Below are 16,544 nucleotides of genomic sequence, written 5' to 3' on the forward strand. Positions count from 1 at the left end.
ATAGTAATTGACAAGTTGACTCATTACTGATATGATATGGGCTTTTAGTGAATCCCTGATTTCCCGGGGTTTGGTCACCTAATCGCGTCCTTCCACTAGCTTTATACGCACTGCCTCCTGTCGGTTAACAGTGCATCCGATACTTGGGCCACTCGGATCTTTCTTGGTCGGTTACCGATACTTGGGCCACTCGGATCTTTCTTGGTCGGTTACTGAAACTGTCTGGAAAGGCAGACTTCCCAACAGTTACCCCCCAATTCTTCCGTCTCATACATGGGACGAAAGAATTTTTACTTTGATTCCCCCGTCAACGTGGGTCTTCAGTATATATATATATATTTGGTGCCAGATGTATCTCCTGGCAATGAACAATCTTATCAGGTCGGCAAGCCTGACTTCTCGGTGTCGGGGAATGCTTGGCTGGTGCGGCCTGACTTCTCGGTATTCCAACTGGGAGCTTTGAAATTCAAAAGTTTCTCCTAAATTTCAAATTTCAAACATTTTGCCGCCCTACTGTTGACATTAAAGTCCCTGACGCCTCGACTGCCACGTTGACGGCTGTAATTATTGCCATTGCCTCAATATCCGCACAATACACCCTAACTGAGCTGATTGGATTTCCGGCCGTGGGAACTGTTTTTTCAAGACGACTCGCTTGGGCTTCTGGTTACCAGGACCAGTAACTCCCAGCCACGGTATGGCCTATAAAAACCCTTCCCCTCACTTTTCACTTTTCACTTTTTACTTCTTTCTTTCTTTCGCTTCTCTCCTAGCGCGTTCATTTACTTTCCCAACATCCTTCAAAATGCCTCCTAAGAGTAAAGTCGGCACCTCATCGGTACCTGCCCGTGTGGTGCAGAAAATGTAGTTGGGGAGAACGAAGAGGGTATTCTCGGGGATAACCCTCCAATGCTCATCCCTCTCGAGAACCGACACGTTTCTCTCCTATCTGTGTAGAATGAATGGGTTCTGCGTGTGAACTATGACATCGGCAAATCGGTTCGTCTTCACTTCCAAGATCCGTCTGCATTAAGCATCACGGGTGGTGATATTTCCTTATTTGAGAGGATGTTTATGGCGGGGTTGAGGCTCCCGTTTCCCGACATTGCTCGGGAATTTTTGCTTTACTTGAAGGTAGCCCCGAGTCAAATTTTCCCAAACTCATGGAGGTACCTTTTTGCCTCGTTCATACTTTGGAGGACCGTGATCGGGACTAGGATGTCGGTTCCCCAGTTTATGAATGTATACCGACCAGCAATGGACTCGGAAGGGGTTGTGAAGCTGCGGACCCGACAGGGTCCCTCATTTATATTTTTGAAACCCATCTACTCAAATAACAGAGACTGGGAGAAGCAAGTTTTCCGAGTATCCGGGGAATGGGAATGCCCCAAATCTATGAAGATTACCGAGTCTCAGAGGATTTCTCGGGAATGGAGGGCTTTAGACAGCAACCTGATGAACCCCCCCGAGATCTCTGATGCTGAACAAGGAGAGGTGACTCGCATGATCGACTTCTGCAACCGTCACCACAAGGTGGAAAACGATTTCGATGTGATTGTGACCAACAAGTCACTGAACGATTACTTGGGCTACAAGATTCCCGAGAATAAAGTCCCACTCACCAAGACTGGGAAACCTAAGTTTACGAAGAGCAAGGCCCCAGCGACCTCCGTCCCATCCGCCGCTCAGAGAGGGACATCGAGAACTCGGAGGCCCCCTTCTCATGTTACCGGCGTTGAGGATGTCCGTACAGCCCCAAGCATCGATGCTGCTACAGACTCAGGAGCCGTTTTTGAGCCCGAGGTTCCCTTATTCCGAGAGGCCGGGGGGGTGGTGATAGAGATGGGCATACCGGATTCCCCCCAAGCGACTAGGGCCAACTCGGAGGGAGGATCTGGTGCCGACTCCCGAAAGGAAATTCTAGCTGTTGAGATTCAGAGGGATGTCACTTCGCCAGTGGTTCCCGACCAAAGATGTACTCCCGAGGTCCATCAAACCACTCATTCTGACACAACACGCCTCCGTAAGGGTGTCGGGACCAAACGCAAAGCCGTAGGTTTTCAGAAAGGCAGGGCTTCGAAAAAGCCTTATGTGGAAGAGGGGGACGACTTCTTACTTAATGAGATATCTCTCGCCGCCCAAAACTTTGGGCACCCGGAGTTTACATGGCGAGGTGAGCCTTTTCCTCCTTCGAGCTTTGCTGATGAGACCCGAGAGGGAAGCGAACCCTCTCCAAAACTTCCGCCTGCCTCGGGTGTTCATACATGTGGGGAGGAAACCGCCGAAGCGCTCGGGGCGGTCTCTCCTGATACCCGAGCAGAAAAATCCGCCTCAGGGTCTGAGGGTGGTTCCCGAGATGAGGGACTCGGCCAAGGCACACCTTTGGATCCGGGTACTGACGCTCCCAGGGACAGGCCTTGGGAGAAACTTCTACTCCGAGTACTTATGGAGCTGGGTTTTCTAATGCTCCTGGCACGTTTGACTTTTTAGGCGTCCGCCTGCTCGGCGACCCTCTGGAAGCGCTAGCCTCCGTTCTCCCTGACGGACTTTTTGAAGACCTCGGGAAGACTACACCTTTCAAGTTCGCCTAGGATATCATTGAATCCCAAATCGCGGTACCCTTCCTTTGCTTTCTTTTGATAATTGTTCTCTTTTCCTTTGGCCATTTCTCATCATTTTCTTCGCTCCAGGATTCTCTTCGATCCGTTGCTGCTTGGTCCAATTTTCTGGAGCATACGCGCACCAACCTTGACATAGAGACCATTCTTCATCCCAAGATCAGCCAGCTTGAGCACATCGTAGTGTCTCAAGATGAAGTCATTGCCAGACTAACCCAAGAATTGACCGATTTGAAGGAGAGATATAAGGTCCTTGAGACCAGGGCCAGAGTTCCCGAGGCTATTCCCAGTCGGGTTCCCAATCCTTCCTCCAAAACCGGGGGCGATGGGGTACCTCCCGACGTCGAACGGGTGCGATTATCTACCGAATCGGTTGGTGCACGTCAAGAAATGGAATGCCTCTCTAGAGAACTAGAGACGAGAAGTTGACCCTTGTTGCGGACCTTAATTCGGCGGTCCTCGCCAAAGAAGCTTTGGTTATTGAAAAAACTCTTCTGGTCGCCGAGAAGGATGCAGCCTTAGATGAGAGGGACACGGCTCTTGCTGCGAAGGACACAGCTCTTGCTGAGAGAGACACAGCCCTAGCCGAGAGGAACCGAGCTCTAAGTGACAAGGGCCGGATATTGGCTAAAAAAGACGAAGTATCATTAGCACTGGGGAAGGCCGTGTCCGAGAGAGATCTCGCCGAGGCTGATAAGGATCAAGCTGTAGCCGAGAGAGAATCCGTTCTCGAAAAGCTAGAGGGGATAGAAGGTCGGTACCAGAGGATTCGGAGGAAATACCGTCACTATAAGGCCAGAGTTAGGAGACTCTCCGAGCAACTGTCTTTTGTCCCTTGGCTTTGGACTAAAGCTTGGGCTTCCATATTGGGTTTGAGAATTTTTGAGCTTTAGTCGTTCGCTCGGATCGGCTGCAAGTGTCCCATGAGAACGTGAGTTCCAACTTCTTGTCGCTTCCGAGTTCGTGTTATTCGGAGCTGTTGGACCTCGGGATTGAGTATTTCCCCGACATTTTTTATTGGAGCAAAGACACTCCAAATCCAGAGGATGCATCGGACAGAGAACGTGGCCAAGATGATGATCCGGGAAACGACCAGCCTAGTGGCGAATAGATATTTTTTGCTTTGTGTTATTTCCTTTAATTTGAGCAAATTAAATTAATAAATTTACTTGTTGGCCTAGCATTATTTCCTTCCTTTATTACTCTTTTGAGATTGCTGAGAACAAAGAAGATTGTCAGACGTTAGGGATCATTGATTTCGTCATGCTTCTTTATGTTTCTTCTCCCCTAAATAACTAAGGTAATTGCCGCGGTATTACCTAAGTTATTTCATTTATCATTTGCGGTAGTGTCACTTATAGCCGAGTTACCCCCTTATCCGAGTGAGGGTAACCGAGAAAGCTTTAACTTACTCCCGTTGTCCGAAGGAGGATAAGAAAAAATTTTATGCCGAGTTACCCCCTTTATCCGAGTGAGGGTAACCGAGAAAGCTTTAACTTACCCCCTTGTACGAAGGAGGATAAGAAAATTTTTTATGCCAAGTTACCCCCCTTATCCTAGTGAGGGTAATCGAGAAAGCTTTAACTTACCCCCTTGTCCGAAAGAGGATAAGAAAAAATTTTATGCCGAGTTACCCCCTTATCCGAGTGAGGGTAACCAAGAAACACTTTAACTTACCCCCCTTATCCGAATGAGGATAAGAAAAAATTTTATGCCGAGTTACCCCCCTTATCCGAGTGAGGGTAACCAAAAAACACTTAAACTTACCCCCCTTTATCAGAAGGAGGATAATGAAAAACACTTTAACTTACCCCCCTTGTCCGAAGGAGGATAAGGAAAAATTTTATGCCGAGTTACCCCCCTTATCCGAGTGAGGGTAACCGAGAAAGCTTTAACTTACCCCCTTATCCGAAGGAGGATAAGAAAAAATTTTATGTCGAGTTACCCCCCTTATCTGAGTGAGGGTAACCGAGAAAGCTTTAACTTACCCCCTTGTCCGAAGGAGGATAAGAAAATTTTTTATGCCAAGTTACCCCTATTATCCGAGTGAGGGTAACCGAGAAAGCTTTAACTTACCCCCTTGTTCGAAGGAGGATAAGAAAAATTTTTATGCCGAGTTACCCCCCTTATCCGAGTGAGGGTAACCGAAAACAATTTTTCTAAAACAGTCCACGTATGGCATTTCGTGATTTCGATCATTACATTCAGATGCCCATGGCCTTACAGAAAGGGAATGAAAAGAAAGGGTTCCGAAATTACATGTAACACTTCTTCAGGTGCTCAGCATTCCAGGCTCTTGGGACCGACTTGCCCTCTCGGGACTTCAAGTGGTATGCTCCTTTCTCGTGACACTTAATTACTCGATACGGTCCCTCCCACTTGGCGGCCAGCTTCCCTTCAGTAGGATCTCTAGTCATCAAATTTGCATTTTTGAGTACCCAGTCCCCAACCTGGAACTTTCTTGCATTCACTATTTTGTTATAGTATTTAGCCACCCGGGCACGATAAGCTTCACCCACTATTGCGCATCATCCCTTCGCTCCTGCAACAAATCGAGACGCAAAAAAATCCCCTCATCAATGTAGTTCGGGTCAAACTGTACCACTCGGTAGCTTGGTGAGCCAATTTCAACTGGTATGACTGCCTCGGTTCCGTACGACAGTGAGAACGGGGTCTCTCCAGTCGGAGTTCTGACCGTCGTTCGATACGACCACAAAACTTCTGGAATGCATTCCACCCATAATCCCTTCTGTCGATCCAGCTTCTTCTTCAATGTTCCCAGCAAGGTCTTGTTGGTGGCTTCTACCTGTCCGTTCGACTTGGGATACACCGGGGTGGAGTAGTGGTTCCGAATGCCAAGCTCGGGCACACCAACTCCGGAACTGTTTCCCATTGAATTGGGCCCCGTTATCGGTGACTAAGGCGTGTGGAATCCTAAACCTGCAGACCACCGACCTCCAGAGGAAATTTATGACATTGCTGGCAGTTACAAATGCCAGTGCCTCCGCCTCTGCCCATTTTGTAAAGTAGTCCACAGCCACCACTAAGAACTTCTTTTTGCCCTTCCCAGGCGGCATTGGGCCGACTAAGTCGACTCCCCATTTAGCGAATGGCCATGGTGATAAGACAGAATTCAGCTTCTCGGGAGGGTCTTCAGGATCCGAGCAAACCGCTGGCACTTATCACAACTTCGGACGAAATTATTCGAGTCCTTTCCCATGGTCGGCCAGTAATATCCGGCCGTCATTGCCTTGTGGGCTAGCATTCGACCACCCGAGTGGTTCCCACAAACCCCTTCGTGAATCTCTCTCAAAACGTAGTGAGCTTCGGCGGCTGAAAGGTACTTCAAAAGGGGATGAGAGTATCCCCTCCTGTACAACACACCGTCAATCATAGTGTAATGAGCCAATTGCATCCGTACCTTGCGCGAGTGCACTTTGTCATCAGGTAGGTTCCCGTCTCTTAGGAATTTGATGACATCCGAGGCCCACTCAGGTTCTGGCTGCTCCTCCAGGGCTATCTGCATTAAATCGAAGACCCCGGATATTGCAGGGCTGGGTTGAACAAGGACTTGCCGTTTCATCTTCATGATTTCCTGTTCTGTGGCCGACCCTGCTCTAGCCAATATATCCGCCTGTGTATTCTCCTCGTGGGGGATTTTTACGATTGTCACGCTCCTGAAATTGGATTGAAGACAGTGCACCTTTTCCAGGTATCTGGCTAGTCGACTCCCTTGCGTTGCATACTCACCCGAGATCTGGCCCACAACTACCTGCGAATCACTCCGAATTTCTATATTATTGGCCCCTAGTTCCCGAGCAATTGCCAACCCTGCCACTACTGCTTCATATTCTGCTTCATTATTTGTAGTGGCAAAATCTAACTTGACGGCGTACTGAAATCTCTGCCCTTCTAGGCTTAGCAACACCACCCCGGCACCAGTTTGTTGGCCCTGTGAAGACCCATCGACATTAATAACCCATGTCGGAACCTGTGCATGGTCTTGAGACTCGGGAACATTGCAGAACTCTAGGAAGAAGTCGGCCAGAACCTGTCCTTTAATCACCGTCCGCGGATGGAACTCTATGTCGAACTGTCCCAACTCCATAGACCAGTTGACAAGCCTACCCAACAAATCCGGTTTCTAGAGTACTTTCTTCAGAGGGTATTCAGTCAGTACCCGAACGGCGTGTGCATGAAAGTAGGGCCTCAGCTTCCGAGCGGATATCACCAGAGCAAAAGCCAACTTCTCTATTCTTGGATATCTTTCCTCTGCCCCGCAAAGTGCTTTGCTAATGAAGTAAACTGGTCTCTGGACTCCGGCCTCTTCTCACACAAGAGCCGATGATACCGCCGACGTTGACACCGCCAAGTAAAGATAAAGAATTTCCCCCTCTACCGGTCGGCTTAAAAGTGGGGGGTTCATCAGATATCTTTTCAAGTTTTCAAAAGCCTCATCACACTGTGAATCCCACACAAACGTTTTTTTTAGAATCTTGAAAAAGGGGAGGCACTTGTTGATGGACCTAGAGATAAAGTGATTCAGGGCTGCAATCCGCCCAGTCAACTGTTGCAGCTGCTTCGTAGTCCTTGGCGGTTGCATTTCCAACACAGCCCGTACCTTCTCGGGATTTGCCTCTATACCCCTCTGAGATACAAGATAGCCCAGAAACTTTCTAGAAGAGACCCCAAAGGCACATTTGGTCGGATTCAACTTCATCTTATAGCGCCTTAGAGTATCGAATGTTTCTTTCAGATCGGAGACGTGGTCGGTAGCCTGTATACTTTTACTAACATGTCGTCGACATACACCTCCACATTCTGACCAATTTGCTTTTCAAACATCTTGTTCACTAGCCTTTGGTACGTTGCACCCGCGTTCTTTAGTCCGAACGACATAGCCTTATAGCAATACAAACCTCGATCGGTAATGAACGAGGTTTTTTCTTGATCAGCCTCTGCCATCTGTATCTGATTGTAGCCCGAGAATGCGTCGATGAAACTTAGGAGTTGATGCCCTAAAGTTGAGTCAACCAGTAAGTCTATGTGAGGCAGCGGGAAACTGTCTTTCGGGAAGGCTCTATTCAGGTCGGTGAAATCTACGCACATTCTCCATTTATTGTTGGCCTTTTTTACCAGTACTACGCTAGCGAGCCATTTGGGATAATCAACCTCCCGGATAAGTCCTACCTTCAATAACTTCGAGACTTCTTCAGCGATCGCCTGATTCCTCTCGGGTGCAAAAGTCCTCATTCTTTGTCTGACTGGCCGAGAACAAGGGTCTACATTTAGTCTGTGTACGATTACCGAGGGGTCTATACCTAGCATGTCTTCATGATTCCATGCGAATACATCACTATTACTTCTGAGAAATACAACCAACTCTTCCTTTAAGCTTTCAGGGAGTAGGGAGCCGATCTTTATTCTTCTTCCTAGAATTCCAACTTCAAGTTCTTCCAGATCTTCGATCGGCTCCGCCGACTGTAATTGCTATTTATCATTCTCGCTCCCAGCTTCCCGTCCAGACCCAGCCTTCAATGTGGCGTTATAACACAGGCGGGACGACCTCTGGTCCTCTCTAACCATTCTGACTCCTGCGTCTGTCGGGAACTTCCTGCACAGATGAGGAGTCGAGGTCACGACCCTTAGCTCATTCAAGGCCGGTCTTCCTAATATGACGTTGTAGGCTGAACATCCATCCACTACCGAACTTCACCATGATTGTCTTCTGTCGAGGGCTAGTTCCTGCCATGACCGGGAGCTCAATGGCCCCAATCGGGAGGACTTGCTTGCCAGTAAAACCAATTAGAGGACCCCTTATAGGGGCTAGCTCCTTTTGTTCTATGCTCATTAGCTTGAAGGCCGACTTGTATATTATGTCGGCCGAACTCCCGATGTCGACCAGAACTCTGTGTATGCTATGGTTTGCAATAGCCAGGGTTACCACCAAAGCATCGGAGTGCGGGAATGATACTCTAGCAAGATCTTCATTTGAAAAGCTAATAACTTGGTTCTCGTACTTCCTCATCTTCGGTGGCCTTTGAACTGAATAAACCTTGAAATCTTTCAGGTACCTTGCGTAGGCTTTACGTGCTGCACTGGACTCGCCTCCTCCGCCAAACCCACAAGATATCATGTGTATTTCAAGGAGGTTTTCCCGAGCGGGCTGTCGCGCTTGACTCCTACTCCTCCCCCTCCTATCCCGATCAGAAGGTCTGTCTTTAGGCTCCCTATCACAATCTCGGGGACGCTCCAACCTTTCCCCACGCTTTTCCCGATATCTTTGAGGCTGACTCCTCTGTTCTTCGGTTTGAGGGTTCCTGCCGAATCCTTGTTGGCCTCGCTGGGTCACCAGGAAGCGAACTAGTTTTCCATTTTCAATGAAATTCTCAATTAAAGCTCGTAAGGATATGCAAGTCTCTGTACTGTGCCCCTTTGATTCATGGAAAGCACAATAACGATGGGCTGTCCTTGGGTTAGGAGTCCCAACTATCTCTGTCGGCTTCTCATACATGGGATCCATTTTAATTGCCGTCAGGACTTCCTCAATAGGCCTGTTGAGAGGAGTCCAATTATATTCAGGGAACTTCTTCTTACTCCCATGTTCCGCTGCATCCATCCTTTTATAGAATTCCTTCTTCTTTTTCTTTGACTTTTCTTCCGAGTTGGAAGCCCGATCAGCCCCTTTCCTGAGTAGGGCCCAAAGCGTTTCTTCCTAGTTGATAAACTCGTTGGCCCTCTCCATGAACTCGTGGAGGTAACGTGTCGGTTTCCGTGCCATATCGGCCATTAGTGGTCCGTCTTTTCTGATCCCTTGGTAAAGGGCCGAGTGAACAAATTCATCACTAGGGTTCTCGGTGGTAAGCCATGCCTGGTTGAATCGTTGGAGGAATTCTTTAAGTGATTCATCTCGCCCCTGCTGCAGTGACATGAGGGTCCCTGCTGGCTTCCTTCTCGCTATTCCGGCCATAAACTGCGTCAGAAACATCTTCCCGAATTCATCAAAGTTCCGGATAGACTTTGGTGGAAGCCTCTTATACCAATCCCTGGCATTTCCCGACAGGGTCAACGGGAAAGCCCGACACGCCACCTCGTCTGGCGTGCCTTGTAGCTCGAGGTGAGCACGATAGTTATCCAAATGCTCAACCGGATCTTCTTGCCTGGTATAAGCTTTATGTCAGGGACTTTAAACATCTCGGGGAGACGAAACGAGACCACGTCGCCAATGAACGGGGAAACCGATTTCTGGAACAAGTCTCCCGCCTTAGACGTGCTCCCGTCGGGTTAGGTTTGCACCGCTACTGAGAGCAAATCACACCTATGCTCTAGTCTCTCGATAATCTCTTTAAGTCTTTTGTCCGCCTTCTTTGATGACTTACGTCTCGAGGACCTTTGTCTGACGACACCACGGTGCTTTTCTCTTTCCCCCTGTACCTCCATGTCTCTCTGATCTGCAGCTCGTTCTTCTCCATCTTGCTCTCCGTCCTTGCTGGGCTGCAAAGTTGCCGAATGGGAGTCTTCCACATTGCGTTGCTGTAGCGCATCGTTCTTTTTCTCCAACTCCTGCATCTCCTTCTCCATTTGAGCTATCCTCTCATTGAGGATCTCCAATGTCTGGGAAGATCGGGAGGAAGTTTCCCCCCTTTCTTGGTGCTTCTTGGTCCGACTCCCCCACGGACCTCTCAGTGCTTCCGACCTCGTCGTCACCATGCCGGGCGTACAAATATATTTCGCAAGAACGACAAGCGTTCCCACAGACGGCACCAACTGTTGATGTAGTCCTGACTGAAGACGTAACGACCTCAACTGCTAAGGAAGGATGGGTAATACTCTGCAAAATGACAAGAACACGCTGTGGGTTTCCCCATGGTTCTCCTCCGAAGCTCAAATTAGTCTCACAATAATCTTTATAGAGAGGTTTCTAGGGATTAAGAGAAAATAACCGATAGAGAGAGTCCTTTACCTTGTACCTGGGTCTTACTATTTATAGGTCATTGTAATTATGGCTAGGTAAGGGTGCTCCGGCTTTTAAGGGACATCACTTCTTCTTACTTGAACAGTGTTTATGTACACTCCAATAATGATTGACAAGCTAACTCATTACTGATATGGTATGGGCTTTCAGTGAATCCCGGATTTCCTGGGGTTTGGTCACTTAATCGCGTCCTTCCACTAGCTTTATACGCACTGCCTCTTGTCGATTAACAGTGCATCCGATACTTGGGCCACTCGGATCTTTCTTGGTCGGTTACTGAAACTGTCGGGAAAGACAGACTTTCCAACACCTAGAAAGAGGCTTGGTTACGTCAAGAAGTATCTGGACACGAAGGAATTCACCCCACCCCACACCTTCTTCATCTACATCCACCTCTTCAACCATACCAACCGAGCTCCCCCAATCTGATAACCAATTTCCTTTCCCATGCACGCTGAAGGTAGATTGAACATACGTACCCAAAACGGTGCCTTGTCAAAATCCAGTACAGATGGGGAAGGTGAGGCCATCAAAATAAGCCAGTGAAACAAGGTTTCCATCAGACACCCAAGGTCTCCGCTACATCACCTTGGACCTTTCCCATCCATTCTCGAATTCAATGAGAAACATGTTTTCTCCCCGAGTTCTAAAAGAAACTCCCCCAAAAGGTTGCCATGCTCTCAGCATTGGAATCTTCAAAACATCCTTTGGAACAGCCCGATCGGCAAGGAGTTTGCCTACCAGACATGATTGTCCCCTCCACCAAAGTATCTAAAGCCTGTATTTGCACCTCCACACTTTCCTCTTCCATGAGAGAAAATTTCCCCCATAGGTTTGATAGCTCCTTCGTTGTAGTCCTCATGGTGATTTAGAAGACACCACAAAGAGACAGACGATGGAGAAGAAAACTCTCAATCCCGAAAGACGAGAAAAAAACTTCACCCTTAGCTTGCGAGAGAGAGACTCACGAAACCTAGAGAGAAGAGCTTTGAAGTTATTACTGTTGTTTGATAACAAAACCAAAAAAGTGCTTTCAAAAATTAAAAAATGACATGTAATTTTTTTTTTTTCATTTTATAGCAACCTTAGCTTTTCATATCAAAATAGTTAATATGATTTTTATTTTAATTTTTTAATGGTTTAATGTCATATTTTTAACTTGATTTTCTTATTTTCTGATTTTGTTATAGTTTTCTTTCGGTTATTCCATTATACTAGGGCTAAGAACGTTTAAATTTGTTTGTCGATCATGTCCATACTCAACTGCATGTTTAGGTATGTGACAACAACCATTTACCAATAACATCTCTCTCTTAAGTCTTAACCCCTTAAAACTTTCATCATATTTACAATGACCCCTTAAATTTAAAAAATTCTCAATTTAGTGTATTAATCTTTCAATTATTTTCAATTTCATTCATCTATTAGGATTTTTCGTTAAATCCTGTCAAACTTTTTTAAATTTTCCTCACTTTTTTAGAGGGAAAAAAAAAAAGAAAGAAAAAAATTACAAGGGTTTAGGCATTGGTGAAGATTTTAACGGAATTATATATATATATATATATATATATAGAGGAAGCGTCTTGGGAATTTGAGCATGATATAATAAACAAATATCCGCAATTGTTTTAAGGTTTGGAAATCCTTTCCAGTATTTTGATTGAAATACCTGCTATGTATGAGTGATATACATGTTGATGCAGTTTCCAACCGGTGACGTGGGAGGCCCTGTTTCTCGGGAGTGACGTCAGGTACCTACAAGAGTGACAAGGACACACTGTGGGTTTCCCCAGCGATCCTCCTCCGAAACTTAAGTTAGATATGTATGAGAGAGAGATTGTCTACATAATTTCTTTTTTTAGAACTTAATACCTGGGTTCTTGGTATTTATAGGCTGCAACCATCATGGTCGAGTAGAACTCTTCCCGCTTTTAAGGGGTATGGTCCCTCTTGGCACACACAGTGCTCGTGTACGCCTCAAACAGTGGCTGGCAGGCTGACTTGTTGCTGGCGAAGAAGCATGGGCATCCATTGAATCTCGGATTTCCTAGTGACTTGTCACCTAAACATGTCCTTCGGTCAGTTGCCATAATCATCACTCCCGCCGATTGTCCGAATATTTAAGCCTTGGATTGCTCGAGTGATTCATGGTCGGTGAATGGGACTGTAGGGAAAGGTGGGCTTCCCAACAGTTACCCCCCATTCTTTTGTCTTGTATGTGAGACTAAAGATTTTTTTTTTTTTTTTTTGTGCCGTCCTCTGTTCCCTATAATACTTGAATCATCTATACTCATATGCTTGTTAACCACCGGATCTTTGGAGCTATCATTTAGCCGGATCTTCAAAGTACAGCTTTGATTCCTAGCGTTTGCCCGAGCAGTCATTCCCGACATCGAGAAATCCCGCTCCCTAGCTAAACTGGATTGTACTTGTCGGGAAAGGCAGTAGACGGCTCCCCATTTTTTTTTTTTGGCGCTGGGGAGTTTCGAAAATTTCAATTTCAAATTCTAATGTCTGCCGCCCTAACATTGGCATTAAATGCCCCTGATGCCTCGACTGCCGCACCAGGTGTGGTAATTATTGTTGTCTCTTTAATGCTCGCATCACGCGTACTAACCGAGTCGATCCGTCTTCCGGTCATGGGACTATTTTAACCAAGACGGCCCATCCAGATTCCCGGTTGTAATTACCGGTAACATCCGGTCACTGTGAGATCTATAAATACCCTCCGTCACTCTTTTTTTTTTTTACTTTTCACTTTCTCATGTTTTCCCTGCCATTCCGCTCTTCTTTTAACACCTCCGCTTATCTCTTCCTTCTCTCCTTCTCAAGATGCCTTCCAAGGATAATGCTGGTGCCTCGACCGAACCCACATCCACGAGGCCGAAGAAAATGTGGTCGGGGAAGACGAAGAGATCGATCTCGGGAACAACCCTCCAACACTGATCCCCCTCGAGAATCGATATGTGTCCCTTCTGTCTGTGAAAAACGAATGGGTCTTACGTGTAAACTACGACATCGGCAATTCAGTCCGTCTTCACTTTCAAGATCTGTCTTCGTTACACATCAGGGGTGGCGATGTTTCTTTGTTTGAAAGGATGTTCATGGCGGGGTTAAGGCCCCCCTTTCCCGATATTGCTCGGGAATTACTGCTCCATCTGAGGGTTGCTTCGAGCCAGATATTCCCCAACTCCTGGAGGTATCTGTTTGCCTCGTTCATCCTCTGGAGAAGCATAGTCGGGACAAGGATGTCGATCCAGCAATTTCTCAATGTATACCGACCAACGATGGACTCCGAGGGGGTTGTGAAGCTACGGACCCGACAAGGTACCTTGTTTATTTTCTTGAAGCCCGTCTGCTAAAACAATAAGGAATGGGAGAGGCAAGTTTTCAGAGTCTCGGGGGAGTGGGAATGCCCCAAATCTGCGAAGCTTCCTGAATCCCAGAGAATTCCTCGGGAATGGAGAGCCTTGGACGGTGACTTGACCAACCCTCCCGACATCTCGGATGCAAAACAAGAAGAAGTGACTCGTATGGTTGACTTCTGCAAAAACCATCACAAGGTGTAAAATGATTTTGATGTGATTGTTACCAGCAAATCATTAAACGACCACTTGGGCTACAAAATCCCCATGGATAAAGTTCCACTTACTAAGCCCGGGAAACCCAAGGCTACGAAGGCCAAGGCCCCAGCAGCTGCTGTTTCATCTCGGGTTCAGAGAGAGAGTTCGAGAGCCAAGAACCCTTTCTTTTAGGCTCCCGAAGTCGGCGGTACTCCCAGGGACATTCCGAGGAAGGAAATCCCTCGGCCCGACACCCGAGCAGTCCAGAGCAACATACCCGGTAGCTCCAAATCTCATGCGCGCAGAGCTGTTACAGACTTGAGAATCGTCCAAGAACCCGAGGTCCCCTTATTCTGAGGAAAAGGGGGAGTTGTGATCGAGATGGGCATTTCGGAGTCCCTCTAAGCAGGCAGACCAAATGCCGACTCTTAGGAGGGGGCTACGGCTACCGAGGCTCTGAGGGAGGCAGCCTCGCCAGGGGTTCCGGACCAAGGAGGTGTTCTCGGGTCCGAGGCGCAGCAGACCGCCCTCCCGGACATGACCCGTCTTCGCAAAGGTGTGGGTACTAAACGCAAGGCCAGTGGACTCCAAAAAGGCAAAGCCCTAAAAAGGCCTTCCGTCGAAGAGGGGGATGATTTCTTGCTCAACGAGATATCTCTTGCCGCCCAGAACTTTAGACCCCCCGAGTTTACGTTGCGGGGTGAGCCTCTCTGTCCTCCAAATGCTTCTTATGGGACTCGGGAGGGGAACAACTCTCTGCCCGTATATCCGCCTTCCTCGAGCACTCAAGCACATGAGGAGGAGTTCACCGAAGCATTTAGGTTGGTTTCTCCCGAAGTTCTCTTGAGAAGCCCTACCCCGGGATCCGAAGAGGACCTCCAAGGTGAGGAGCCCGAGCAACGCACAACCGTGGACCCGGGTACCTCGGTGCCCGACGACACCCCCTTAAGAGGAACCTCTTTTTCGGGTACTTCCGAGGCCGGTCCTTCCAGTGCCTCTCGTTCATTCGACTTCCTGGGTGTTCGTTTACTCGGTGACCCTCTGGAAGCCTTAGCGTCCGTTCTCCCTGACGGGCTTTTTGAGGATGTCGGGAGAACTACGCCTTTCAAATTCGCCCAAGACATCGTCGAATCCCAAATCGCGGTATTTTTCTTTTGCCTTCTACTAGTACTTGCTTTCTTTTCCTACTCTTGTTTGTTAATTGTTTTCTCCGTTTCAGGATTCCCTTCGAGCCGTCGCTGCCTGGTCTAACTTTTTGGAGTGTATGCGTGTGAATCCCAACGTCGAGACTGTCCTCCGTCCTAAAATCAATCGTCTTGAGCATGCCGTGGTGTCTCAAGACGAGGTCATTGCCCGCCTGACCCAAGAGTTGTCCAACTTGAAGGAAAGGCATTAGGCTTTTAAGTCCAGGGCCCGAGTCTCCGGAACTACTTCAGGTCAGGGACTGCCTCACGCCGAATCAGATAGAGCTCGTAAAGAAGCAGAGCGCCTATCGGCCGAGTTGGGTTCCTTGAGAGACGAGAAGTTGACTCTCATGGCGGATCTCAATTCAGCGATCCCTGCTAAAGACTCATTAGTTGTTGAGAAGAATCAACTGTCTGCTGAAAGGGACACTGCTTTTGCAGAAAAGGAGCAGGCCCTGATCAATAAGGACCGGGTCTCAGTTGAGAAGGACAAAGTTTCGTCTGCTCTGGAGAAGGCCGTGTCCGAGAAGAACCTTGCCGAGACTGCCAGAGACCAAGCTATCTCCGAGAGGGAGTAAACTCTTAAGAAGCTAGAGGAAGCGGAAGGCTGATACCAAAGGATTCGAAGGAAGTATCGTTATTACAAAGCTAAAGTCAGGAGACTCTCCGAGCAACTATCCTTCGTCCCGTGGCTTCGCACTAAAGCTTGGGCTTTTGGCTTTCATATAGGGTTCGAGAACTTTCGAGCTTTAGTCCTCTGCTCCGATCGGTTGAAGATATCTGAAAATTGAAATTGACTTCTAAAAGATAAAGTGTGTGTAACAAGTGTCAACAAAAATCAAGCACAGCGGAAAATAAAAGACACATAGTTTTTGTTGACGAAGTGGAAACTCAATTAAGCGAAAAACCACTCCGGGACAGCCAAACCCATGAATTCCACTATTTAGAAGACGAAGCTAGATACAAGATAGTAACTGAAAAATGAAATTGACGTCTAAAAAGAAAGTGTGTGCATAAGTGTCAACAAAAATTAAAGCACAGCGGAAAGTAAATGACACAGATTTTTGTTGACGAAGTGGAAACTCAATTAAGAAAAAAACCACTCCGGGGCAGCCAAACCCAGGAATTCCACTATTCAGAAGACATAGCTAGATACAAGACAGTAACACTCACATGTACCGATGCAGTGGTCGTACCTTGATCT

At 47.4% G+C, this 16,544-nt stretch overlaps 1 protein-coding gene across 1 annotated transcript; it reads right to left on the minus strand.

Moving 5' to 3' along the window:
* Positions 1-8,268: 8,268 nt before the first annotated feature.
* On the minus strand, positions 8,269-9,237 carry LOC133860331 (uncharacterized). The gene has a single exon (XM_062295958.1). It carries the CDS (start codon positions 9,235-9,237, stop codon positions 8,269-8,271), a length of 969 nt encoding a protein of 322 aa, XP_062151942.1.
* Between the last annotated feature and the right edge of the window lie 7,307 nt (positions 9,238-16,544).

The sequence above is a fragment of the Alnus glutinosa genome, chromosome 2 (genome assembly GCF_958979055.1).
Source record: "Alnus glutinosa chromosome 2, dhAlnGlut1.1, whole genome shotgun sequence".
Lineage (NCBI taxonomy): Eukaryota > Viridiplantae > Streptophyta > Magnoliopsida > Fagales > Betulaceae > Alnus > Alnus glutinosa.